The following is a 26,208-nucleotide window of genomic DNA, read 5'->3' as shown; positions in this document are numbered from 1 at the left end:
ATCAAACAGCGGCCGCTGGGGGGTGACTATTCAATAAAAATCCCGGCTGCTCTAGGAACAATATGGTGGGAGGATGGACAACCGAACGCGAACGCTTGGTTCGGGTGCTACGAGGCGGCCTTCGTGGTCGGAGTCCGCTTCCCTCTCCACGACACAATAAAAGCCATACTTAGGGGGTATGTCCTAGGTCTCTTGCAATTAACCCCCAACTCATGGGTAAATATTTTAGGGTATATCGCCGCCTGCGAGATGCAGGGCCTCAACCCCGGCTGGGAGGCGTTTGCCCACATGCATTACTTGAGTAGGAGCCCAGGCGGCTGGAGAGCCTGGTATACCTTGACCACCCAGCCCAAATACCTTATGACCTTGGACAAGCCATCCAAATGGTCGGACTGGAAGCACCGGTTCTACTTGGTTAAGGCCCCAACTACAGCAGAGAACAGAGAATTCCGGATCTACAACCGGAAACCAGAACTCTTGGGGACCAAGTGCTGCCTGCCCCCTGTCCCGGAGGATGATAGAGAGACCATCCTTGACTCCGGGTTTTTTGAGTTAGTTCCTGACACCCTCTCATCCGGAGAGATAGTAAGGGTACCTAGAAACTGGGTGCCCAAACATGAATTTTTTAGGGACGAATGCTTCTTGTCCGCTTGTGGTCTAAGCAGCATGTTTAAAAAACGTATGTATTCGGAACTCAGCCGGTTTTATTCAAACCGGATGCTTTTATTTCCTTGCTTATTTATTATTCTAACCGTGTGCCTTCCTCTGCAGAAGAAGCCAAGAAAATGCTGCCCACCGAGAAGACACCGGCTAGGTCGGCTGCCGACATCCGGAAAGCCAATCTCGAGAAAAAACTTGCTGCCCAGGCGGCGAAGAAGGTATAACCGTCTGATCCTTCTCGTTTATTTCAATCCTTTTATCCCATAACTTATCTCTCGTTTATAGGACGGGAAGCAGATGCCCCGGTCCCTTCAAAAACAGGTCAGGCCTCCGCCGACCCAACAAGAGTCTGCATCCAAGGTGCAGAAGACAGCCGACCGGCAAACTACCGGCGGCAAATCAATAAAGGTCCCAGGCGGGCCTGGATCTGCGGATGTGCTTTCTGCCATCCCATTGAGGACCGCAACCGGTCCCTCTGAAGGCCGTTCGGGCCGCCAAGGTAACTTCGACCTTACACTGCTTGATCTGCCAATGCGGGTCAAGTCTTATTCACAGTCTCGATCGCAGCCGGGGGATTCTCCAATCAGCCGGCAATCTATAGGCAGAGCATATGCGAGTTTCTCACCGTCTGTTTCTGGTGTAGATAATTCTCCCCGCTGGCCGGACGGGGCACAATATGCCCGGGCCATGCTGAAAGCCGTCCCCAGGGACGAGAAGGAGGCGATCCCTGGGATCAACTCCTTTAATGCCGACCGGGTGCTGGTCGACCTGGCCGACGTATGCTCCATCAACCATGCGGTAATTTTCTTGACGTGCATTTTTAAATATGCAGTATTAACCGGCTGTATTTTTGCAGGCTATGCTGCGCGTAGAGGGGCTCAAACGAGCTTATGCCCGCAAGTCTGAAGAGGTAAGGAGAAGCAAACGGGCTGTTGATGACGCCCATAATGTTGCTGACTACTCTTTGTACATGCATGGCTTAGAATCTAAATCTATACGCATGGAACAGGCGGAGAAGACCAAGGCCCTCCAACAGCAGATTGATCAGCTGAAAAACCAAGTTGACCAACTGCAGGCGTCCCTGGATGATGCCAATAAAAAGTTGGGGGAACAGAAAGAGCCCCTCCAACGGCTGAGCAAGGCGGAGACTGAAAATGGCCGCCTTGCCAAAGAGAATGAGCGCCTGCGCAAAGAGGCGGTTGCTGCCAATGAGAACTTCAAGGCCACCTTGGAGTCGGAGCAGGAGAGGCTCATTGAAGAGAATGAGCATGACTGTGCAAACCGGATGCAACGGGCGTTTTCCATCATCCACCCGGAGGCGGACTTCACCGTCTGGGAACTCGCCTTCAAATATTCTGATCTTGCCATTCTGGCCGAGGAGGCGAATGAGCCGGGGCCCGGACCCTATGACGCTTGAGTTAGGGAGGAGATTGCGCGACGGCAGGCGGAGGCTGCTGAAGAGGAAGAAGTCGTTCCTGAAGCCGACGCAGCCGCTCACCCTGATCCAACCCAGAACCAACCGGAATAGGACCGGTTCACTGTTCGCCTGGAGTAACAACTACTTCCCGGCCTGCGCGCCTTGCATTATCTTGTAATAGCACCGGATGAGATGGGATAAGCTGTAATAATTTTTATTTTGAATATTAACATTTTTACCGGCTGAGCCGGCTTTTGGATGCTTTTTATGTTTCTGCACTTCAATACTAGAATTCTTGTTATTTTTTATACATATTTCTGCGAGGATAACCAAAAGAACCCCGCCGGTAACACTACCGCTTGGGTCTTCGCAAACAGCAAAGAAATTTGCAAAGGTTGCCAAGAGGACCCCACCGGTAACACTGCCGGCTGGGTCTTCGCAAACTAGGCGAAGAAATTTGCAAGGGTTGCCAAGAAGACCCCACCGGTAACACTGCCGTCTGGGTCTTCGCAAACTAGGCGAAGAAATTTGCAAGGGTTGCCAAGAAGACCCCACCGGTAACACTGTCGTCTGGGTCTTCGCAAACTAGGCGAAGAAATTTACTAGGGTTGCCAAGAAGACCCCACCGGTAACACTGCCGTCTGGGTCTTCGCAAACTAGGCGAAGAAATTTGCAAGGGTTGCCAAGAAGACCCCACCGGTAACTGTCGTCTGGGTCTTCGCAAACTAGGCGAAGAAATTTGCAAGGGTTGCCAAGAAGACCCCACCGGTAACACTGCCGTCTGGGTCTTCGCAAACTAGGCGAAGAAATTTCGACCCAAAACCAAACCGGATGGCGTCTGGGTAATTGCCCCTGGATAGCGGTCTGGGTCTTTGCAAGCCAGGCGACTATCCATATGATATAGCTCGAATATACACTAAGTGCCAACATTAGATTCGGGAGCCAGTCGGTTTATACTGAATTACCGGTCGGGACTTCGCAAAAGAATCACGCCAGATTAGGATGTCCATTCACCGGTTGGGCTTTTGCAAGCATACCCCTGAATGAATTATGGCCTAGACCAAAAAATTTTAGGCCTGCTCTTAGAGAGTCAGGCGGCGGTATTGATTACCGGCTGTCCTTCCAAAAAGTGAGCCGGCTGCAAGTTTGGGGTTGCTAGCCTGGCCTTTTTTTTTTTTTTTTTTTTGGTGCGAAGGATCGTCAGGCGGATTTGTCCGCTTGTGTGATCGCTTAGAACAATTTACCACCCAAATGGGAGATGTTCTCTTCGATGAATTCACCCGTATGGGTGTCACCGGATGAAAAAATTAGTTACTGGTGCCGCTTGTGGTAGGCACAAGACATGGCGGCTGTATACAAAATTGAATGTAATTCTCATTAATCATTTGAAAATTTTCAAAAGATGTACAATACTTAGAAGTAGTATTTTTTTAGGTTATCTACATTCCAAGTTCTAGGCAACTTCCTTCCGTCCGGAGTTTCCAGGCGATAAGTGCCGTCTCGTACTTCTTCAAAGATCCGGTAGGGTCCCTCCCAATTTGGGGTTAATTTGCCTTGTTCATTGGCCCTACCGGTTGCCTCCATTTTGCGAAGCACAAAATCTCCTTCTTTCAAAGGTCTTTTACGAACCCGCTTGTTGTAGGCTCTAGTCATACGCAGACGGTAGATCTCATGACGCAAGGCAGCATTCCCCCTTCGCTCTGGAAGAGCGTCTAATGCCAACCGCATGGCTTCCCAGTTAGCCTCCTCATCATATAACATAATGCGTAGAGTAGGCTCATAATGTTCAATGGGAAGAACTACTTCTGTGCCGTATGTCATGAGAAATGGGGTCTCACCGGTTGCCCCCTTTTCGGTTGTCCGGATAGCCCAAAGGACATGAGGTAATTCCTCTGCCCATAGTCCACCGGCTCTTTCTACTTTCTTCTTTATCCCGTCTGAGATCAACTTGTTAAAAGCCTCAACTTGACCGTTTGCCTGAGGACGGCCAACGGATGCAAAACAATGGGAAATTCCTTGGTCTCCCAACCAGGTCTTCAGGACAGGCGTTTCGAACTGCGGTCCGTTGTCGAAAACCATGGACATTGGAACCCCGAACCGGGTGATGACGTTTCTCCAGATGAAAGAAATCACGTCTTTCGTTTTAATCCCTTTTACCGCCTCTGCCTCAACCCATTTGGTGAAGTAGTCTACTGCTACAAGAATGTAGCGGCGGCCGCCTGATGCAGGCGTATAAGGTCCCAAAATGTCCATGCCCCATTTAGCAAACGGAACCAGACTATGGATTGCCGTGAGTTCTGTTGCCGGTTGATGTATCAACTTAGCGAATTTTTGGCACTTGTCGCATCTCTTTACTAGATCCATGGCATCCGCTTCAAGAATGGGCCAGAAGTACCCTTGTCGTCTGGTTCTTCTGGCCAGGGACCTGCCGCCAATATGCGAGGCACAAAACCCCGCGTGCAGATCTTCCAAAACTTCTCTCCCCCTATCCGGGGTTACACATTTCAAAAACGGCTGCAGGTATCCCTTCCGGAGGAGTTCCCCTTGATGCATAACAAAACTTGAAGCACGCTTCTTGAGCGCTGATGCTTCTGAAGGGTCATCCGGCAAGGTACCATCCGTCAAAAAGGACCGGATGGGATCCATCCAGGTAGCAGTTCTGTCCAAGACTCCAATGGGATCATTCTGAATACTTCGTTTTTCAATGAATTCCCAAAAGACCGTCCTAGGAGCATCACCGGAGGCTGATGATGCCAACTTTGAGAGGGCATCCGCCTGATTGTTTTCAGACCGGGGCACCTGTCGCAGATGAAATTCATCGAAGGACCCAGCCTCCTCTTTGACCGCCTGCAAATATTTGATCATAGCCGGATGGGTGGCTTCGTAGTCACCAAGGTATTGGCTAACGATCAGCTGTGAATCTGAGCAGGCGTCAACCTTTCTTGCACCGGCTGCCTTACACATGCGCAATCCGGCTAGCAGGGCTTCATAATCTGCCTCATTGTTGGAGGCTTGGAACTTAAACCGTAGTGCATATTCAAACTTATCCCCTTCCGGGGAATGACATATAACACCTGCACCACAGCCGTTCACCGTAGAGCTGCCGTCTACAAATAACTTCCAGACCTGATCAGGGTTTTCCGGGTGCACCGGCCTAGTCATCTCGACAATAAAGTCGGCAAACGCCTGACCTTTCACTGCCCGCCTGGGTTCAAAAGTTATCTCAAGGACTTGTATTTCAACAGCCCACTTGATCATTCTACCGGATGACTCTATAGCAGTCATCGTACGCTTGAGCGACTGATCTGTGTATACCACAACCGGATGTGCCAAAAAATAAGGCTTCAACCGCTTGACTGCTACGAATAAGGCCAACCCAAATTTTTCGATCATGGGGTACCGGAGCTCAGCATTTTTAAAGACATGGCTGATGAAGTACACCGGCAGCTGAATGCCGTCTCTCTCAGCGAGGAGAACGGCACTAAGGGCGTGATCAGAGACGGCTAGGTACATGTACAGAACCTCCCGGGGTAGGGGGCTCACTAGCCTTGGCAAAGAATGCAAGTGCTGCTTAAGCCTCTGGAATGCCGCCTCTGCTTCTTCACCCCATTCAAACCTTGACCTCTTCCTGATTGCCTGGAAGAAATAGAGGCACTTGTCACCTGACCGGCTGAGGAACCTCCCCAATGCCGCCAGACAACCGGTCAACTTCTGGACCTCTTTTACAGTGCGGGGAGACTTCATGTCAATTACCGCCTGTATTTTTTTCGGATTAGCTTCGATGCCTCTTTGGTCAATCAAGAATCCGAGAAACTTCCCAGACTCAACACCAAATACGCATTTCTTTGGGTTAAGCATGACCCGGTGCCGCCTGAGTGTGGTGAAGGTTTCTCGCAGGTCTGCTAGGTGATCCGTCTGTAGCTTGGATTTGACTATCATGTCATCGATATACGCCTCTACATTCCTGCCAATCTGGTTGATAAAAACGGTGTTTATCATGCGCTGGAATGTAGCCGGTGCATTCTTCAACCCAAACGGCATCACCGTATAGCAGAATAACCCCTGATCAGTGACAAAAGCCGTCTTCTCCTGATCTTTCTTCCAGAGAGGTATTTGATGGAAGCCGGAATAAGCATCCATAAAGCTCATTAACGCATGGCCGGCTGTTGAGTCGACTAGGCTGTCAATCTTTGGAAGCGGGTAGCTATCTTTTGGGCATGCTTTGTTCAGATCTGTGTAATCCACACACATCCGCCAAGTACCGTTCGGCTTCTTTACTAGAACGACATTTGCCACCCAATCCGGGTAGTAGCATTGCCTAATGAACCCAGCATCCAACAGCTTTTTGACCTCAGCCGCTGCCGCTTGAGATCTTTCTCCACCATGATCCCTCTTTTTCTGCCTAACCGGCTGCTTTTTGGGATCTACGGCTAGCTTGTGGACAGCAAGATCCGGGCTGACGCCTGGCATCTCTTCCACTTCAAAGGCAAAGATGTCCTTGAATTCCTTCAGCAGCTGGAGCAAGCCTTCTCCCAACCGTTCGAAGGCTACCGTCCCGACCTTGACTGTTCTTTCAGGACGGCTGTCATCTAGGATGACATCAAGGCAGTCACCGGCCGGCTGAGGTCGTTGGTCATCTGACCTTTCCCCGGCTAGTGATTGCTATTTCTCCTTTTTGACGGGTGCCAGTTGGTCCGCCTTTTTTTCATACCGGCTGCCCTTGGAGCCGGGACTGCTGGGTCGCAGTTATCAATATCTATGGGCTCGCCCTGGCCGGCTGCACCCATAGTGGTCTTGACGTCAGAGAGATAGCACTCTCTTGCCGTCTTCTGGTCCCCGCTTAGGGCACCGACTGTACCATCATCCTTTTGAAATTTGACCAACATGAGGGACGGGATGATGACAGCCTTAGATGCGTTGAGGGTAGGACGGCCAAATATCATGTTGCAGGCGGACAGCTCCTCCACAACTAAAAACTTGACTATCATGTGGCGTCCTTGCCCCTTTTCACCCAGCCGGATCGGAAGATCTATGCATCCGACCAGATGCACTACTCCACCCCCAAAACCGACTAGTGGGTGAGGAGCCTGGTGCATGTTACCGGATGTGTACTTGAGCTTGGTCAAGCACTGATAACTGATTAGGTCAGACGAGCTCCCGGTGTCTATTAGGATTCGGCCAACCTTCTGGTTGGCAACCTTGCATTCGATGACGATGGGGTCATCATGAGGCCGCCTGACCTTGCCCCGGTCCTTTTCAGAAATAAGGACCTCAGGAAACATGTCTTTCGACGCCTGGCCCTCATCCACTGAGTTGACCAGCTTCCTGATGTTGTCTTTGGTGCCCCGGATGGTAGGACCCCCTCCGGCAAAACCGCCTGCTATTGTGAAGATGGTCTCTTCATCCGTCTCGGAGTTTGCTGGGTCGGTTTTTGCCGCCTGCCCTTTCTTGGCCTGGGTATTACCCTTAGCCTTGGGTAGGTAGGATTTTAGGGCCCCCTCATCTGCCAGACGGTCCAATAGCCGCCTGAGGCTATAGCAGCCATTGGTGTCGTGGCCAACATCCTCGTGGTATTGGCAATACTTGCTCTTGTCCCGTTTATTCACGGGGCTTTTCATTTCAGCCAGTTTGTCGAGAGACATCCGGTCTTTGATTTCCAGGAGGATGGTGGAGCAATCTTTTGTGAACTCGTATTTGGAGACATATGGTTCTGACTTCCGCCTGATCTTCTGGGCCGGCTGTCCTGATCGGTCAGCTGCCCAGACCCCTTTTCTCTTTTCTTCCTTTCTTGCCGGCTGATGCTGTTGCCGGGCTCTCTTTTTTGTCAGACTTTTTATAATCTGACGGCTGCTTGACAGCACAAAGCTCCGTCGCCTGTATATAGGCTTCAGCTTCAATTAACGCCTCTTGGAGGGTAGCAACCCTCTTCCGGACGAGGTCAAACTTAAAGGTCGACCCATCCTTCAGACCTCGAAAGAAGTCTGTATAGGCCACTTCGTCTGATAGTCTTGGAATCTGAATTCTCATCAGATTGAACCGTCTGACGTATGACCGGAGGCCCTCCCGGTCGCCCTGCTGTATTGCCCCTAGGTCGAGGCTAGTCTTTTTGGCAGGAATATTCATTGAGAAATTTGATGTAAACAAGTACGCCAAAGTTCGAAAGCTGTCGATGCAACCGGCTGGTAGGTTACCAAACCACCGCTGGGCTATGCCCTTGAGGGTAGCCGGGAAGCATCGACACCAGACGGCATCATCTAACCCCTGGAGGTACATGAGGTTAGAGTAGGCCATTAGATGGTCTTCTGGGTTGGTGGTGCCGTCATAGGCCCCCACCAAAACATTCTTGATCTTAGGCGGCTGTGCCGCCTGGGTTATCTCTGGTGAGAACGCCGTCGGCTGTTCCCCCAAATTTAGCAGGCGCAGCTTCCAGTCCGTGGGTTGGAACGGTTGTTGCGCTTGCCCACCGAAAAGACCCGGTGACATGAAAGGGGATCCACCCAACCCATTCGGTGTGCCGAATAGGCCAGGCTGGATCACTTTGGGTCCAGACCGGGCAGAAGCTTCGCCCGTCTGGCTCCTAAGGTTCGTTCCCGTACGCCTGTGTGAGACGTCATGGAAACTGTCCGGGAAGGTCGACGTTGAGGCCGACGCAGACGCCTGACCTCGCTTCTCTTGGAGAAATGTGCGGGCGTCTTAGAAGGTTTTCTTGGAGCCATCCGGCTGTACGTGTCGGATGGCCTTTCGCAGCTCCCCTTGAGGAAAACGGAGTCTGCTTGGATCAAACCTTAAGCCCTCCCCTCCTTTGGCTTGGGATGAGGGGTAGGGACTCGTTCTTTGACCGCCTTCTTTCCAGAAGGCTTCTTGGCCGGCTGACCCTTCTTTGGAGTAGCTGACCGGATGAGGCTCTTGATCTCACCCTTGAAACTATTCATGAAAGACATGAGTTCGTTTCTTGTAACGGGGGCTGAGCCCTCCACCGTTTGGGCAATTCCAGCCGGTTGCCCGGCTGGGTTGCTGGGAGCAGCTTGGCTGATTTCCCGTTCTCTTCTATCTTTAGCACGAGGGTGCTTCGTTCTGAAAGACCCATCCGGGGCCACATATGTTTCAATTTCGTCTCCACTTTCATGGTCCGTCTGGACCTCAGGCTCGACCACAGGCCGTTTGCCCTGATTCGGTGACACAGTATCAGAAGTCATCTTAGAAGTACTCTCCCCACAGACGGCGCCAAATGTTTCGGGGTTTTTTGATGTGTCCTGCGGGAGAGTTACAATTCCAAGAATGCCCTTCGACGCCTGTGCCTGCAAAATCACGAAGACTCCTGGGGGTAGGAGCTCCGCCTCCGACGATCAAGTTAGTAAAGATACGGGAGGTAGAATGCACGTAATGTAGAAGTTACTTCTCGCGTAATGGGAGAATTCTGCAATTAATATTGCTCGGGGTAAGTGTTTTTCTTTTTGAGGAGTATTCAATGTGAACAACAAATGTTCCAGCCCCCCATTAATGAGGGTCCTTCCACTATTTATAGTGGGGAAGGGATGGTTTCCCTTTTAGGGTTTAGAGGACACGTGTCAGCAGAGGATTGGAGCCCTGCTGACCAACGGCTGGATGCCACGTGTCACTAGGCCATTGGGCCACGTGTTTAGGGTATTTTTACCCCAAACAGGGCTCAAATGGGTTTTCAGAAACAAGCTGGATGAGTATGGAACTATAGTAAGGAACAAGGCCAGAATCGTTGTGAAGGGCTATAACCAACAAGAAGGTATTGATTTTGGAGAAACTTTTGCTCCTGTTGCCAGGTTAGAAGCTATTAGAATATTAATTGCTTTTGCTTCATTTATGGGTTTCAAATTATATCAAATGGATGTTAAATGTGCCTTCTTAAATGGTTTTCTTGAAGAAGAGGTGTTTGTGGAACAACCACCAGGTTTTAAAAATCCCTAATTTCCTAATCATGTATTTAAGCTTGATAAAGCTCTTTATGGGCTGAAGCAGGCACCAAGAGCCTGGTATGAAAGGCTCAACAAGTTCCTTCTTCAAAATGATTTTAAAAGAGGAAAAATTGATAAAACTTTGTTTTTGAAATCTGAAGGAACTGACTTATTAGTTGTTCAAATATATGTTGATGATATTATCTTTGGTGCCACTAATGAAATCTTGTGCAAGTATTTTGCTGATTTAATGAGTGGTGAATTTGAAATGAGTATGATGGGAGAACTCAACTTCTTCCTTGGTCTTCAAATCAAACAAACTGAAGAAAGAATTTAAATTCACCAACAAAAATATGTCAAGGAACTTCTGAAAAAGTATAACCTTGATCAAGCAAAAACTAATCATACACCAATGGGAACTGGCACAAGATTAGATGAAGATCTACAAGGAACTAGTGTATATCAAACCAAATATAGAGGTATGATCGGATCCCTTCTTTATTTAACTGCTAGTAGACCTGACATTGCATTTAGTGTTGGCTTATGTGCTAGGTTTCAATCAAATCCTACAGAATCTCATCTTACGGCAATTAAAAGGATTCTAAGATACCTTAAAGGAACTGACAATCTCTGTCTCTTCTATCCTAGAAGTGATACTTTTGATTTAAAAGGTTTTGCAGATGCTGATTATGCAGGAAATTTGGTGAACAGGAAAAGCACTTCTGGAATGGTCTAGTTCCTCGGACCATGTTTAGTATCTTGGGGCTCTAAGAAACAAAATACAGTGGCCTTATCAACTGCTGAAGCTGAGTATGTGGCTGCTGCAGCTTGTTGTTCCCAAGTTCTTTGGATTAAACAACAATTAAGAGATTATGGTATGAAATATAACTACATTCCTATTTATTGTGACAATACAAGTGCCATATGCATTTCAAAAGATCCAGTTCATCATTCTCGTGTGAAGCATATTCACATAAGGCATCATTTTCTTAAGGATAATGTTGAAAAAGGCTTAATTAAATTGGATTTTTGTGATACTGAAAATCAAATTGCTGATATTCTTACTAAGCCTTTGAGCAGGGATAAATTTGAAAAGATGCGCATGGAACTTGGTATGATACAATTGAGTTAAGAAGACCTCAAGTTCCCCCCAAAGGTATAAGTCAACTATGTATGCAATGTATGTCTTACACAATCTGAATATGTGAAAACATAGTCCTAAGCATTAGAATGTTTGGCATTGCATATGGGATTGTGGTTGTATGTGATGAAATGAAATTGCATAAGGCATGTCCATGTTATAACAAACTATGTTGATTTGTTCCAAGTTCCTCCCAAATATTCTATCAGATTTTGTTTTATCAGTTTATAAATTAATTAGCTAGTCAGTTAATTAATTTTATCCTTTTGAAAATCTTATCTTTCCATTCTGATTTTGAATTATTTTCGAGTATTTATCCTTAGAATTCAAATCAAAATTTTATTTAAATACCCAAGACTCTTCGAATTCAATTCAGAGTTTCTGATCAAAGATTATCTTCAATTAACCTAGACCCTTCATGTCAAATCACATTAAATTTAAAACTGACCAAGTTATAAGTAATTTCTCTATCCTTCATCAATCGACACCTGCACTATTCAATTAATCTTCCACCGACTCTTTTACCCCTTGAAATTCCATCCCTATAAAATGACACCAAACCCTACACACTGTTCCTCACCTCCTCACTCCGTAAAATACACCCTAAATTTTATCAATTCAGCAAATTCACCCATGGATGTTTCACCAAAACCTCAAGTTACCCCTGAAAAAGATTCACCCATGGATATCGAGCAAGAGAATCAAACAAAACCCTTTGTTGAAAAACCAAAGAACTTGCTTGCTGAGTCAAAGAAACGAAAGCTAGAGGAACTCGAGGATCAGGGCTGGGAGGAATTAGGAGAAAAGATTCAGTTGGAAAAGTCTCCATCTCTCAAGAAAATCGAAGCAAGCTCTGAACGCTTCATTCATGGTTTCTGCATCAACTTACCGTGGTGTGAAGTAAGTAAGTACTCTGAATTACTTGAAATCTTATAGGGTAAAAATTGGGTGCAATTGTTTAGTGAAAGTTACAATAATGTGCTTGCTCATGCTCCTTTGAAAGAATTCTGTGCGAATTTTAAGAATTATGATGGTGTTTGTGTGTCAAGAGTTAAAAATAAGAAAATTAGTTTTGATATCGATGCTGATATCTATGTGCTATTTTTGGAACTCCAAATGAGGGGTTTGATGAGTATTTTAAGGGAGCTACTGATAATAGTGTAAGAGATGTGCCTATAAAATAAATTGTGGAATCAATTGGTGGAAAGGTGTCTAAAGTCCAAACTAATCATAACCTATTCTCTCCCATTCAGAAACTGATGTTTATCTTTGTGCACTTAGCCATAGTTCCAAGAACTCAGCACAGGCATGAGGCTAACCACCTTGATGTTATGCTGATGTACTGCCTTGAAAACAAAATACAAATCAATTTCCCTTCCATCATGATAAAACATCTCACCCACTGTCTTGCAAACCATTTGAAAATAAGATATGCAAATCTGATCATTACTCACATTGAGAGTTTTGGTATTTCAGTAGAGAACTGTGAACATCTCAAACTTCAAACCAGTCATTTTGTACAAGCCAAAACACTTGAAAGCAGAAACTTGCATGTTGTTGATGGTGTTACCCAATTTCTTCCTAAACAAACTCCCAAGGCTAAGGAAGGAGTTAAGGTTCTGACTGAGGAAGAGGAGTTGGACAAATGGCTGGAAGGAGAGGATAGTGAGGGAGAGGAAGAAAAGAAAGAAAAAATGAAAGACAAAGAAGAAAGTTCTGAAAACAAAGGTAGAAAAGGTAGTGCTTCTGGTACTAGGAAAAAGAAGAGCATTAGGTTGGCTGTTAAGCCAAAATGAAAGTTGAGGCTCCAGCTGCTTTCGTAGATCTCAGTGAGGAGAAAGCTTTTGTTCAGGGGGAACAGGGCATGTTTATGCAAGAAACTGTCACTCGTTATGCTCCAGTGAGTGCAGGTTCAGGATTTGCTGCCTTTAGTTCAGTGAGTTCCGCTTTGGAACTGAAGGCACTCAAAGATGTTGTCAAGCTACTGTCTGATGCTCAACCAGCACTACTTCTGAGGATTGGGAATCTTGAGAAACTGGTGGGAGACCTGTTGCAGGCTTCTAAGGAACTCACCTCTGCAATGAAGGAAAGCACTTCAACTCTCTTTCAAGGCCAGGCTGATTTGTTGAAAAAGCTGGAAGATATAGTGGTTGAAGAAGAATCAACTGATGATTCAGGAGAAGAGCACAAGTCCTCAGCCCCTGAAGCCTAGTCCTATTTTCTGTCTATCTCATCTATCAAACTATCTTTTGATCTTTGTCTGTATTAAACTTGGTTTATTTGGTTTCTTTTGGTCTGTAAACTTTTAAAACAGGGTATTTTCTTTTTGATGTTTTGGAGGAACATCAGTTTGTTTATATGGATGTTGCTTGCTTTCTTTATGACTATTTGCATACTATTTCTGCCTATATGTGCTTTGTTCTATGCTTTGGACACAAACCATCACAATGGTGCTGTGTTTAGATATATATATGCATTAATTTTGATGAAAGCCAAAAGGGGGAAAAGAAAGGCAAACTCAATTGTTGACAAGCTTCTCCATCCATCTGTAACTAAGGTATATGAGGTATATAAGTTAAATACAGTTCCTTGTTATTTGATAATATTTTTAGTCTGATTTACTTGATAGTTACTTCTTTATTTTACTGAGTTTGCTTAGGTTTGTCATTCATCAAAAAGGGGGAATATTGTTGACCTTACATGTTTTGATGATGACTCAAGGAACCTAAGCAAACCTATAACAAGTTTAACTTTCGGTTTTAGCTTTGATTTATGACATGTTTGTGCTAGGAAATTCTTGAGTGAGAAGGGAGCATGGAACAAGATCAGAGCTAGCTATGGAAGAATAAAGAAATCAATCAAGTCGTGTTACTTGAAGGGAACTGAAGCTCAAGAGTTTAAGCTTCAAAGGAAAGTTCCTTGGGTGAGGAACTGCAGCTTCAGAGTCGAACCTTCTCACAGTATCAAGGAGTCTAATGTATTTTATCTTTACTTTAGGCAACTTGTATTTATGTTAAGTACATTACAATTGATAGGATTTAAGTGGATTAAATTTTAATTTAATAAAGATTTTATTTTCCATATTTTAACTTGTTTTAATTTTATTTCGAAAAATATCTTTTTAGTTAAAAAGATTTTCTGTTTTAATTCTATCCTATTATTTTGGAAAATCTAATTTGGAAAATATTCTTTATAAACGACTGTTTAACTTGGTCAAGGAAGTTGAGAGAAAATAGGAAGCAGTAAACCACTTCCTTGTAATGTGCTCAGCTTGCTGCCCAAGCATCCACGAATTGCACTTCCTTAGTTTAAGGAAGTTGTGATTAAGTGGTGATTAAGACAACTACGATTTAACTGCCAAACTCTTTTATAAATAGCCTTAGTTTTTAGTTGGAAAAACACACTTGAGCGTTACAGTCTTTTAGCTTTTGAAAAAGAGTCATAATCCACTTAAATCCTTGAGTGTCTTTGTACTTAGCAATTTAGAGTTTAATCTTTGAGTTGTATTGGGTTAGAGTTTGGGGAAACTCTAAGAGTGTTTTATTGCTATGAGTGAAGCAAGGAGAAAGAGAGAGAGTTTGAGAGTTCGACTGATTGAGGGATCAGTTGAAGGGAGCTTAAATTCATAGAGGAACTTGAGTTTAGAGTCTTAATTTGTAATAGGTTGTTTTCCCTATTATTATTAAGAATTGAGTTTAAAATCCCTTGTGGTCGTGGTTTTTCTTCTTCATTAGGGCCAAGAAGTTTTCCACGTAAAATCTCTCTTTGCACTTTTAGTTTTTATTTAAGTTCCTTTATAAATTCCGAAAAAATTACCCTAGTTCCTCTACAATACAATTCACCCCCCCCCTTGTATTGTTCATTCGAGTCAACAACTACTTTGTTGCCATATGCATATTTCAGCATTAGTTCAGCGTTCTCTCAAACACACACTGAAGGAACGTCTGATTTAACGAAGCTGTAAGTGGATACTGAAGTTCAAAGGTCAGATTTATAGTCATAGTTGGCTCAATAATCTGCTATGTTGGGATTTTTCAGTCCACCAATACCAATCTGGAACACCTGCTGTCGGATAATCAGAATTGCACGTAATGTTTTTCCTCATCAGTTCATCCGCGCAATGACCACAACTTGCACATTAACAATCACAATACAGTTACAAATAACAGCTTAACAACATATTAATACCCTATATTCAATGAAAAACCCAACTTACCTAACATTTAAAGTCAAGTTTAGAATCAATACACATAAATTAAAGATAAGGTTAATATAACTTAAGATGGAAGACTACACAAGAAAAGAATCAAGTGGGAGTAACACAACTCTTCCATTCCAATTCAAGCATACACCTATATCCTATTTCCTATGTCCCCTATACAACCAAATCCCAGACATAGATTGCACTTTGCCATCCCCCTTATATCGCCTCGTGTTTTATCAATGCCAAATTATTTTACCCCGGTTTTAAACTACCGCAACCCTCCTCTTTTACCCAAACTCGCAAGTTCGCAATCCATAGGTTGATTTAGACTTAATCAAGAGCAATGTATAAGAACTGTTACAAAAATTTCCGACAGCCATAAATAAAAACACCCTTTAAAAACCCCAAAAGAGGAAAGAGAAATTAATGGGTTTGATTGGAAGATTAGATTAGTTGGTCCCGCGCTTTTCGTAGACTTCACTTGAACTTAACATCCTAATTTACTTTTCTCCCAAAAAAATAAACAAAGCCTTTGAGTTTTCTCTCCTATAAATGAGGAAATTCAAACGTTTATGCTTCCCACGTCGATTCCAGAACTCAAGAATCAAAAATCAGCTGGTTTAATCTTACTCTTATATGGTCAAATACTTCACATTTATTATACATATTTAATTTAATTTTTTGATTTTAATTTAATTTATTTATTATTTGAATTTTGTAGGAATTCGAAGAAAATATGGAAAACCCACAAAAGAGCAACAGTTGTAGCAGCACTGATGTTGTTGAGGTTATTCATTTCATATATATATATATATATTTTTTAATATATATGTTTAGGTTTCCTTTATTTTTCGTTGTTTTCTTTTTGTTGGCATTGATTTAGCAATGGCTTAATCTGGACAAGAATAATTTGTTTTATACTTGTTTGATCATCACTAGAATCATTCCCTTTGCCCTGTAGATTGGTTTACATTTTGTAATTTTCAATTTTTTCATGAAAAGTGAATTTAGTATTTTATTCTCCTTACTATACTAATTTGGGACAAAAAAATATGGAGTATTGTATTAATTATCTTAGTCTTCTTTCATTGTTGTGTATTTTGTTTGTTATTGCTTATGTCACTTCTTTTGCCAATGAAAGTGATAGAGTATAAAACATATTCCTGGGCCTCAACCATCAACTTAAGCTTTTGGTTGAGATGGTCCTTTAGCATGGTATCGGAACGTGACATAGGAGTCACGGGTTCAAATCTCATCCACCCCTCCGTGAAAGATTTAAAATATGGATACCCAAAAACAGAAACAAGAACTATATTATGAAATGGTGGGAGGACTTTTTTTTTGCTCTTTTCAGCAGTCATTAGTTTGATGAAACAGCTTGACCAACTGTTGCATTTATGTAATACTCTCTGTCCCTAAGCTATTTCTTAATAACCATATCAAAATTAATAAACTACAGCAATAAGCTATTGTTTGGGTAACCATTACCAACTCTTCTTCAAAAATACTTCTGCTTCCTTCATTTATCTTTATAGCTTTTCAGCTCCATCTGCTATAATAAGGTATTGTTTGGTAATTGTTTTGGCTAAATTTCTGCTATTTTTACAAGTAATTCTCCTTTGCATTTTAAACTTAACTCATTTTGGTTCATACTTCGTATATTTATGTCAGTTTTGATTTCATACGGAGGTAGTAGTATATATCAGGTTTTTTTGGAGCAACTGCCTTAGAAAAGTGTTTGCATGGTTTGTTAAGAAGGATTATTAGTGATCAGGCTATTAGAACTATTTAGTATTTACTAGTCATCTGTGCATACTAAAACATTACTATATTTGAAGAAAGAAAAGAAAAAAGAAAGTGGCACAATCAGAATGACAATCACGCTATGTATACAGTTTGTGCTTATGCTGTATGCAGAGCTCACATACCTCACAAAATTTGTTTCTGCTGTTAGACCATGACATACTGCTGCTGTGGATTAATTATTATGTTTCTTCATACTAATTTCTTTGGGAGAAACATCCTTGTACATTTATATGAGGAGTCAATCATGCTTAAATTCATTTTATGGAAATCAGTATCTGATTTTACCTCACAGATTCTGTTATTTCTTTCTCAGATTCTAGGAATTTCTTTCTGTCTTCACATTCTCACTTCGATTTCTTTATTTTCACGATCTTTTGCAATTTTATGTTAACATGATGTCATTGTTAAGTATTCAATTAATCAGAATTCTTTATGTGGCTTAGTTGCAGCAACAATACTATATTGCCCAAAGTGCTTAACTAACCTTATTCACAGGTTCTGTAGGTGTTTCCGTAGAATTTATTTTTCTAATTCTGTGGACAGTATGCTAAATAATTATTTGTAGAAAGACTTGTCTCATTTTTCAACTCTAATTCTGAAAGTTTGTTGTTTGATCCAGTAAAGATAAAAGCAAATGTTAGATGATTATAGAAATTTTGAATTGTGTCTGATAGACTTTTGCATTTCATTACAGAAAAGGTTAGAAAGTATGAGCGGTACAAGCAGTAACCTTGCTGAAAATATTATACTAAGCCATGATTTCACCCAAAGCCTGAACTCGTGGTGCCCTAATGGTTGTGAAGCATTGATAGTGCTACCTGAGTCGGGATATACTGAAGGAACATCAGAAAGTTATGCTTTGGTTACAAACAGGACAGAGTGTTGGCAAGGATTGGAGCAAGATATAACAAGTAGAGTTTCTCTAGGTACAACATATAGAGTTTCTGCTTGTGTTGGAGTATCTGGAATTCGTGAGTCATCTACTGTTCAAGCCACACTGAAGCTAGAGCATGACAAATCAGACACCAAATATTTGTTCATTGAAAAGTGGGTTTTTCCCTACCCCTCTACTTTGAATTTCACTCTTTTTTAATTTTCTTGGAAAATCTGAATTTGTATGTTGGTGATTGGCACAGGATTCCAGTATCAAAGGGAAAATGGGAAAAGTTGGAAGGGACTTTTGTGCTCTCATCAATGCCTGATCGTGTTGTGTTCTATCTAGAAGGACCTCATCCTGGTGAAGTCCTGCTCATCAAATCCGTGGTCATTTCTTGTTCCAGCCCCACGGTACATGATTTCATTATGGCGTTTAAATTTTATTTTATTATTTTGTTATTTTTTTATTTTTTATTGCTAAGTAAGCAAGCGATATATTAACTGACAAAATATATGTACAAGGTTCGCCATTACAAAGACAAAACTATGACACCAAACAAACATCAAAGATACAAAACAGCCATTAACAAGAATCCTTGATGCTCAGTGGCCATTTATGATCAGAAGGAATTATATTGTGACACATATTTATAATTGATAAAGATGATGTTTTATAGTCGTTGACTAATTTAATCATTCAAAAGCACTTGAGCAAAGTGGAATAGTTTAAAATCATAAGCTGAATTTTTAAGTTATAGCGCATTAGCATATTAACAGATCTAGTGAATGATGGTTCATTTAATTTGCAGTTGTTAACCTTAAGATAGGGCAATAAATAGATGGAGGACTACATGATCCTCTTTATCTGATTTGTGAATGATCTTGATAATACAGTTATGTTTTATACTATGAAGTCCCAATAAACTTATTATGTTATTAGTCATTATTGTACACTAATTCTAGTATTCTACCCTATCAAACTTTGTAATTACTCCGTCATATAATCTTTAGGCCTATGAACTACTGCTCTTAATGCTTTTTGGCTATTATTTGTATACTCTTTATTAACTTTGTGAAGTAAACTGAGTTCCCTCTTTTTTTCATCAATATGAATCTTTAGTCTTTTGAACAGTGTTGCTCACAAGAACTTTGAATAGAAGTCTTTGAGATCTCTTAGCGTGATAATTGTGTGCACATTACATATTTTTCATTTTTCCCCTTTGAATTTCTTACTGTTCTTTAAAGGTTTTTTCTAACTTTAGGATTTGGAGATAAAATTGATTGGTGCAACTGATATTTGGTAACAGACATATTAAGCTGCTTTTGATGGAGATTTTTTTGTCACAGAAGATGAATGGCAATATGGGTGATACAATGACTGACCTTCCTGAACACATTATTCAAAATCACAACTTTTCACAAGGCTTGGATTTGTGGCACCCCAATTCATGTGATGCATCTGTAGTGTCACCTGAGTCTGGTAACATGGAAGGAATGTCAACAAAATTGAGTGGTGGCTATGCAAGAGTTATAAATAGGAAGGAGTGCTGGCATGGATTGGAACAAGATATAACGAGCCTTGTCTCTCTGGGATGTACTTATAAAATTTCTGCACAAGTTAGTGTGTCGGGAAGTCAATCTTCTAACATTCAAGCCACGCTAAAACTAGAGTACAAAGAATCTGACACAAAGTATTTAAAAATTGAAAGGTAATCATTCGAATCCTACTCAATATTAATATTCATTTAAAATTTCTAATTTATACATTTATCTGGCATAGGATTTCGGCATCAAATGTGAAATGGGAAACCCTGCAAGGAACTTTCGTTCTTGAAACAGCTCCTAATCGAGTTGTGATTTATCTTGAAGGACCTAATTCTGGTGTAGACTTGCTTGTAAAATCAGTAACAATTTCCTGTTTGAGCCCCATGGTATGTAATGATACTTTCTTTCTCAATACTGGTAAAATACAATGTACTGATGTGAATTATTATGTCAATTTAGTTTCATAGTATGCTGTAATTGCTTTATGTATGCTTGTTGGCATGTATTTCCATTTTTATGCTTCAAAATTTGGGATTTCAATGATAAATTTATTTTTTATGTTTTGAACATTTGGCAGAATGTGAGCAGATGTGGGGATGATGAAGATGAGGATATAATTCTAAATCCTGCATTTGAAGATGGAGTCAAAAACTGGTCAGGAAGGGGATGCAAAATTGTGTTACACGACTCTATGGCAGATGGAAAGATTAAACCACAGTCTGGCAAGGTTTTCGCTGCAGCAACAGAACGAACACAATTTTGGAATGGAATTCAACAGGATATTACACCTAGAGTCAAGAGAAAGTTAGCTTACGAGGTTACTGCTGTTGTTCGGATTTATGGTAACAATGTTTCTAGCGCTGATGTTCGAGCTACGCTCTGGATTCAGACACCAGATAAACGTGAGCAGTACGTAGGCATCTCTAAGTAAGTTCCTTTTACTTGTACATTTTTTATACTTTCTGTGCATTCTATCTATCATTTATAAATGTTACTACTTATTATCATTTAGTTTACTATAAAGATACCCAAGCTTGGAGCAGTAGTATAATTTCATCATGTTATATGCAAAAAAAATTTAAATTGGTGGTCTTTTGCAATATTTTTTTTAAAGGTTGTTATATGCAAAAAAAAACAAGATTTAAAAGGTGGTTTTGCAAAATTTCCTTTTTTTTTTTTAAATATATACTTTCATTGATTATAATGTAGTAATCAGAAGCCAATCCTTGGAGTTGCTTGACTAAATACCTTGTTATTAATTCGCTTCCCAATTGTGCTCCCAAAATTATGTTCCAATTGTTCTGAAGACATGCACCCTTGCCTGAATTCAAATGCAGTCATTATTCACTCATTTACTTAGCTTGAAGTATTTGCTGTTTATAGTGTGCAGGCAACAGACAAAGATTGGGCTCAGCTCCAAGGAAAATTTCTTATTAATGGCTCTCCATCAAGTGTTGTCGTCTATTTGGAAGGACCGCCTCCTGGTACTGACATCCTCCTTAACAGTTTTATCATAAAACATGCACCCAAAACTCCTCCATCTCTTCCACCAATTATTCAGGTCAGTACTGTTTTAAATTATGCACCCAAAACTCTTTTACTTAATATTGTAGTAGGAGTATTGAACATTAAACATTTTTTGGAGTAAATTAATTCATTGCTTAAGCATTTTGTGACAATTTTTTCAACAGAATGCTTCCTTTGGAGTGAACATCATCCAAAACAGCGAACTTAGTGATGGTACCAATGGCTGGTTTCCTCTAGGCAATTGCACATTAAGTGTGCGAAGTGGTTCACCGCATATCCTTCCTCCAATGGCTGCTGATTCTCTAGGACCACATGAGCCACTAAGTGGTCGTTACATACTTGTGACTAATCGCACACAAAACTGGATGGGTCCTGCTCAGATGATAACTGACAAGGTGGAGCTTTTTCTCACATACCAGGTTTCTGCTTGGGTTAAGATTGGATCTACTGCTTCTGGACCACAAAATGTCAACATTGCACTGAGTGTGGATGGTCAGTGGGTCAATGGGGGCCAAGTTGAGATCGGTGATGACAGATGGCATGAAATAGGTGGTTCTTTTAGGATTGAGAAGCAACCATCAAAGGTCATGGTTTATATTCAGGGCCCTGTCTCCGGAGTTGACTTGATGCTTGGAAGCCTTCAGATTTTCGCTGTTGATCGACAAGCTAGATTCAAACAATTGAGAAGGCAAACTGATAAGGTACCTCCCAATGATTTTATATCTTTTGAAATCTAACATATAAAATCAACTTTTCCCTGATGACTCTAAAGAAATCCATACTTTTTGTAAATGAACTAAGGTGGTCAGATATACATGAGTAACATGACTTTTCCAATTGAAGTTAATGAGATATGAATTGACTGTTTTCTACTTCATGATGATTAAGAAGCACAGACAGCATAATGTGCCAATTCCATCTAAACCATCACTCCAACATCATAAGTACAAAAGCTAATAGCCGTAATTTTTTTTTTTTTTTTTTTACTTGATTAGAAGCGGACAAATGCTTAACTATTTCATTGTCTTCTTTTATCTTGACAATGTAATTAAAAAAAAAAAGTGCATCTGTAGATGCTGTAATCTTATATTTCTCAACCAGCAAAAAAAAAAAAAAAAAAAAAAAAAAAAAAAAAAAAAAAAAAAAAAAAAAAAAAACTGCTCCAAAGCCTTTAATACCAAACAATTTTAAGTTTCATTCTGATTTGTTCTGTTTTGCAGATACGTAAACGTGAAGTAGTCTTGAAATTCTCGGGAGACAGCACATTTGGCAACTTTGTGAAAGTCAGACAAACAAAGAACAGCTTCCCCTTTGGCTCCTGCATTAGCAGGACGAACATAAACAACGAAGACTTTGTGTCCTTCTTCCTGGAAAACTTTAACTGGGCAGTGTTTGGAAATGAACTTAAGTGGTATTGGACTGAAGCACAACAAGGGAATCTCAACTACAAGGATGCTGATGAAATGTTAGATTTATGCCAAAAGAACAACATTGAAGCTCGAGGGCATTGCATCTTCTGGGAAGTAGAGGGAACAGTTCAGTCATGGGTAAAGTCCCTCAGTAAAAATGATCTAATGACAGCTGTCCAAAATCGCCTTACAAGTCTCCTCACTCGCTACAAGGGGAAGTTCCGGCACTACGATGTCAATAATGAGATGTTGCATGGATCATTTTACCAGGATCATCTAGGTAAAGATATTAGAGCCAACATGTTTAAGACAGCAAACAAACTAGACCCATCTGCCCTTTTATTTGTCAATGATTACCATGTAGAAGATGGAAATGATCCAAGATCAAGCCCCGAGAGATACATTGAGCAAGTGTTAAATTTGCAAGAGCAAGGTGCACCAGTAGGGGGTGTGGGAATTCAAGGACATATTGATAGCCCTGTTGGCTCAATTGTCTGTTCAGCCCTTGATAAGCTGGGTATTCTCGGCCTTCCAATATGGTTCACAGAGCTTGATGTATCTTCAATTAACGAGTTTATAAGAGCAGATGATTTGGAAGTCATGCTTCGGGAGGCTTTTGCTCATCCAGCAGTGGAAGGAGTTATGTTATGGGGGTTTTGGGAACTTTTTATGAGCAGGGAGAACTCACACCTTGTGAATGCTGAAGGCGATATCAATGAAGCAGGTAAGAGGTATCTCAAGCTCAAGCGTGAATGGTTGACTCGTGCTCACGGTCATATTGATGATGAAGGACAGTTTAGCTTTACAGGCTTCCATGGGACTTATGAAGTGGACATTGTTTGTTTTGATAAGAAAGTTACCAAAACATTTGTGGTTGACAAGGGTGATTCAACTCTGGTGATTCCCATCAATTTGTGAATCACTTAATGTCTGAAGACTGCTGGGATTGTATCAAATATCAAGGAAGGATGGCAAGATTAAGAACTTAAGGCTTATTATTCATATGCAAGTTTATCATTGTTTCCATTACTTTTCACATCTAGCAATAAGGTGTTGCAAGTAATCAAATCAATAAAATAATGTTATTATTGTGGGTAAAATTTAATTACTGGTTGATGCATAAACCCTTCAAATGTCATTTATGTTCTCCAACTAGAAATCCGGTAAAACTATTACTAATTCCATTTTTGTTTATTTGTCCCATTATTGGACATTTTGACATTTTGACATGTATAGAGATTCCAATGTAGTAAAAGAGATCTAATATTTTTACAAATTTTTAATAATTGAAAATACAATCATGTGGTATTTTGTATATCTCGCGGAGAAATTAAAGTCACCCTCCACGAGAAAGTTGAAATCTTAAAACATATTTAAGCAGAACTTACTTCGAAGGCACACTTTTTCAAGTTTAGTCTAATACAGAGTACAACATTTTGAAAACTCTTACAACAAATTTTCTGAGTACTGGAACAGACCGTCCACATAAAGTTGGGTTAACTCTTGTTTGTGCTTCTCGAGCCATTGAGCCTCGTCACGATACTCGACCCATTTATTGATGAATATGTATATGCCAAGTCCTAAACCTAAGATTTTTATGATATGATTCGTATTAACGTGTAGTATGATATGAACTCATACTGTAATATTTCAAAGTATGTTTTCTTTACAAACTTGTTAGACTTGATTAGACCTGAGTGGATTTAATTTTTTTTTTTAGCCTAATGTAGCCCAATATGCCTCTCAATTTATGAAATAAGGCCTCATTTTATTCCACAATCAGTTTGTTCTATTTTTACTTATGTCGGACTTAGTTCACATAACTTGAGTTTAGCAAAAATAAGTTATGATAAAGATTTTAAATACGAATTACAACTAAAATAAGTTTTTAATATGGTCTAATAACTTTTGATATATTCAAATAAGTTCATTTGTCTAATGGGTGTCGAAAATCTTGTAACTAAATTTATTAGTCATCTTGGACCAATTACAACTAGGGGTGATTATTGGATAGGGTAGCCCAATGATAATAGGGTTAGGCCAAACTAAAAGGGTATTTAATGGACATAGCCTTTAATGGACAGGGCCCTTATTGGACAAGGTCAATATAGGGCCAAAATATTTTTCCAATTTTATTAATAAAGAAAATACATAATGTAAAAATAATTACATAGATAAATTTATATTCATATATACTTAATAATGGATTTGTCCAATATTATTTTTAATTGATATTTTGTAGGCCCGCCCATTATCGATCCGCTATTGACCCGCGACCCGCATTGGCCCGACCCAATATTGACCCTATAAATGTGACCCTCTTTGACCCGACCCGCACCGACCCTGACCTGACCCGCACAATAACCTGGTCTAGTTACAACTATAGATTTATAATTGGAATAAGAAGTGAACATTTTTGGACTTTTTAAAACATTTGGGCCTAATGCTACCTAAATGCTTCTATATTTGTCAAACAATGTTGTTTTTGTGGGCAAATTATAAGATGCACCATGGTGCATTTAGTTCTATGTGAACCACCAATTAAAATATACTCTCTCTTCTCTTTCCTCCTCTACTTTTCTAATTTCTTATTTTTCTCTCTTCTATTTTCTCTCTCATCTATTTTTCTCTCTATTTTATTTTTCTTTCTCTTGAATTCGTTTATCATCCTTTTAATTGAATTCCTTTATATTGTTTATCACTATAGAGTGAATTCCTTCATTACAATAGATTAAATTCAAATTTAGTTTTTTTCAACCTTCGATTATTTGAAGCTTTGTTAATGGAGTTTTACAATGAAGTAGTGAAGCTAAAAATGGCGTCGTCGTCGAATAGAAGGTGGTTAAGATGGTGGTGTGATTATATTCCGATGAGATTTCATTATCTAAATCAGCATGGTTAGGTTTGAGTTTCGAAATTTGTAGCTTTCATATTCTTTTGATTTTTTAGTGATAATTGTGTATTTTGTTATGAACAGTTCTGTATTTGATTATATTTTAGTATTTTGAACATTTTAAGTTAAAAATATGAACGTATGATACATTTTTTTATAAATACATAACATGTATTTTTGGAACTTTGAACATCTTTATTATAACTCTTAACATGCGATATTACTTATGAACTTATTTTTGTTTTAGATCTATGCCTTTTTTATTTTGTTAAAAAAATTTGGCATTTTCTACTTTATAATTTATAAATCTGAACATTTGACATTCTGAGCAGTGTCTTCAAGTGCAGAAGTTTTTAAAGGGTGTTCAGTGGTTTGTGGTTGGGGTTCAGAAGTTTTTTTAAGGGGTTCAGAGGTTTTTTTAGGGTGTTCAGTGATTTGTGGTTGGGGTTCAGAAGTTTTTGTAGGGAGCTCATAGGTTTTTTTAGGGTGTTCAGTGGTTTGTGGTTGGGGTTAAGAAGTTTGTAGGGGGTTCAAAGGTTTTTGTAGGATGTTTAATGGTTTGTGGTTGGGGTTCAGAAGTTTTTGGGGGTTCAGAGGTTTTTGAAGGGTGTTAAGTGGTTTGTGGTTGGGGTTCAGAAGTTTTTGTAGGGGGTTCAGAGGTTTTGAAGGGTGTTGAGTGGATTGTGGTTGAGGTTCAGAGGTTTTTGTAGAGTGTTCAGTGATTTGTGGTTGTGGTTCAAACGTTTTTGTAGGGGATTAAAGGTTTTTTGTAATACCCCGTATTTTCATACGTATTTTTTAA

The 26,208-nt window shown here is 40.7% G+C and overlaps 2 protein-coding genes across 4 annotated transcripts; both read left to right on the top strand.

Moving 5' to 3' along the window:
* Nucleotides 1-577: 577 nt before the first annotated feature.
* On the top strand, nucleotides 578-2,077 carry LOC110690101. Its single transcript, XM_021866923.1, has 5 exons — nucleotides 578-679; nucleotides 772-878; nucleotides 946-1,159; nucleotides 1,304-1,437; nucleotides 1,517-2,077. Exons 1-5 carry the CDS (start codon nucleotides 667-669, stop codon nucleotides 2,075-2,077), a joined length of 1,029 nt encoding a protein of 342 aa, XP_021722615.1. The 5' UTR covers nucleotides 578-666.
* A 13,427-nt stretch (nucleotides 2,078-15,504) lies between these two features.
* Nucleotides 15,505-23,637, top strand: LOC110690151. 3 transcript variants are annotated; one of them, XM_021866978.1, is made up of 10 exons: nucleotides 15,505-15,968; nucleotides 16,072-16,137; nucleotides 17,851-18,203; nucleotides 18,293-18,443; nucleotides 19,383-19,741; nucleotides 19,813-19,963; nucleotides 20,155-20,504; nucleotides 20,961-21,138; nucleotides 21,269-21,805; nucleotides 22,325-23,637. In XM_021866978.1, the coding sequence occupies exons 1-10, from the start codon at nucleotides 15,903-15,905 to the stop codon at nucleotides 23,429-23,431; spliced, it is 3,318 nt and encodes a 1,105-aa protein (XP_021722670.1). In that variant the 5' UTR covers nucleotides 15,505-15,902; the 3' UTR covers nucleotides 23,432-23,637. The 3 variants fall into 3 exon arrangements, with proteins under 3 accessions (XP_021722670.1, XP_021722669.1, XP_021722671.1); XM_021866977.1 differs by having other exon boundaries at nucleotides 19,380-19,741; XM_021866979.1 differs by having other exon boundaries at nucleotides 15,505-15,989; nucleotides 19,380-19,741.
* Nucleotides 23,638-26,208: the final 2,571 nt, after the last annotated feature.

This window comes from Chenopodium quinoa, unplaced genomic scaffold (assembly GCF_001683475.1).
Source record: "Chenopodium quinoa cultivar QQ74 unplaced genomic scaffold, ASM168347v1, whole genome shotgun sequence".
In the NCBI taxonomy this organism is placed as follows: Eukaryota; Viridiplantae; Streptophyta; class Magnoliopsida; order Caryophyllales; family Amaranthaceae; genus Chenopodium; species Chenopodium quinoa.
Note: the sequence above shows the minus strand (reverse complement) of the source record. Positions and strands in the feature narration are given on the sequence as shown.

Excerpts from the sequence above, each read along its gene's own strand:
- LOC110690101 (XM_021866923.1), top strand. Across the intron at positions 1,160-1,303 it reads AGGCCGTTCGGGCCGCCAAG|ATAATTCTCCCCGCTGGCCG; the intron begins GTAACTTCGACC and ends TTTCTGGTGTAG. Across the intron at positions 1,438-1,516 it reads TGCTGGTCGACCTGGCCGAC|GCTATGCTGCGCGTAGAGGG; the intron begins GTATGCTCCATC and ends GTATTTTTGCAG.
- LOC110690151 (XM_021866977.1), top strand. The coding sequence starts at position 15,903 with ATGAGGAAATTCAAACGTTTATGCTTCCCACGTCGATTCCAGAACTCA. Across the intron at positions 18,444-19,379 it reads TTTCTTGTTCCAGCCCCACG|AAGATGAATGGCAATATGGG; the intron begins GTACATGATTTC and ends TTTTTGTCACAG. Across the intron at positions 21,806-22,324 it reads TGAGAAGGCAAACTGATAAG|ATACGTAAACGTGAAGTAGT; the intron begins GTACCTCCCAAT and ends TCTGTTTTGCAG.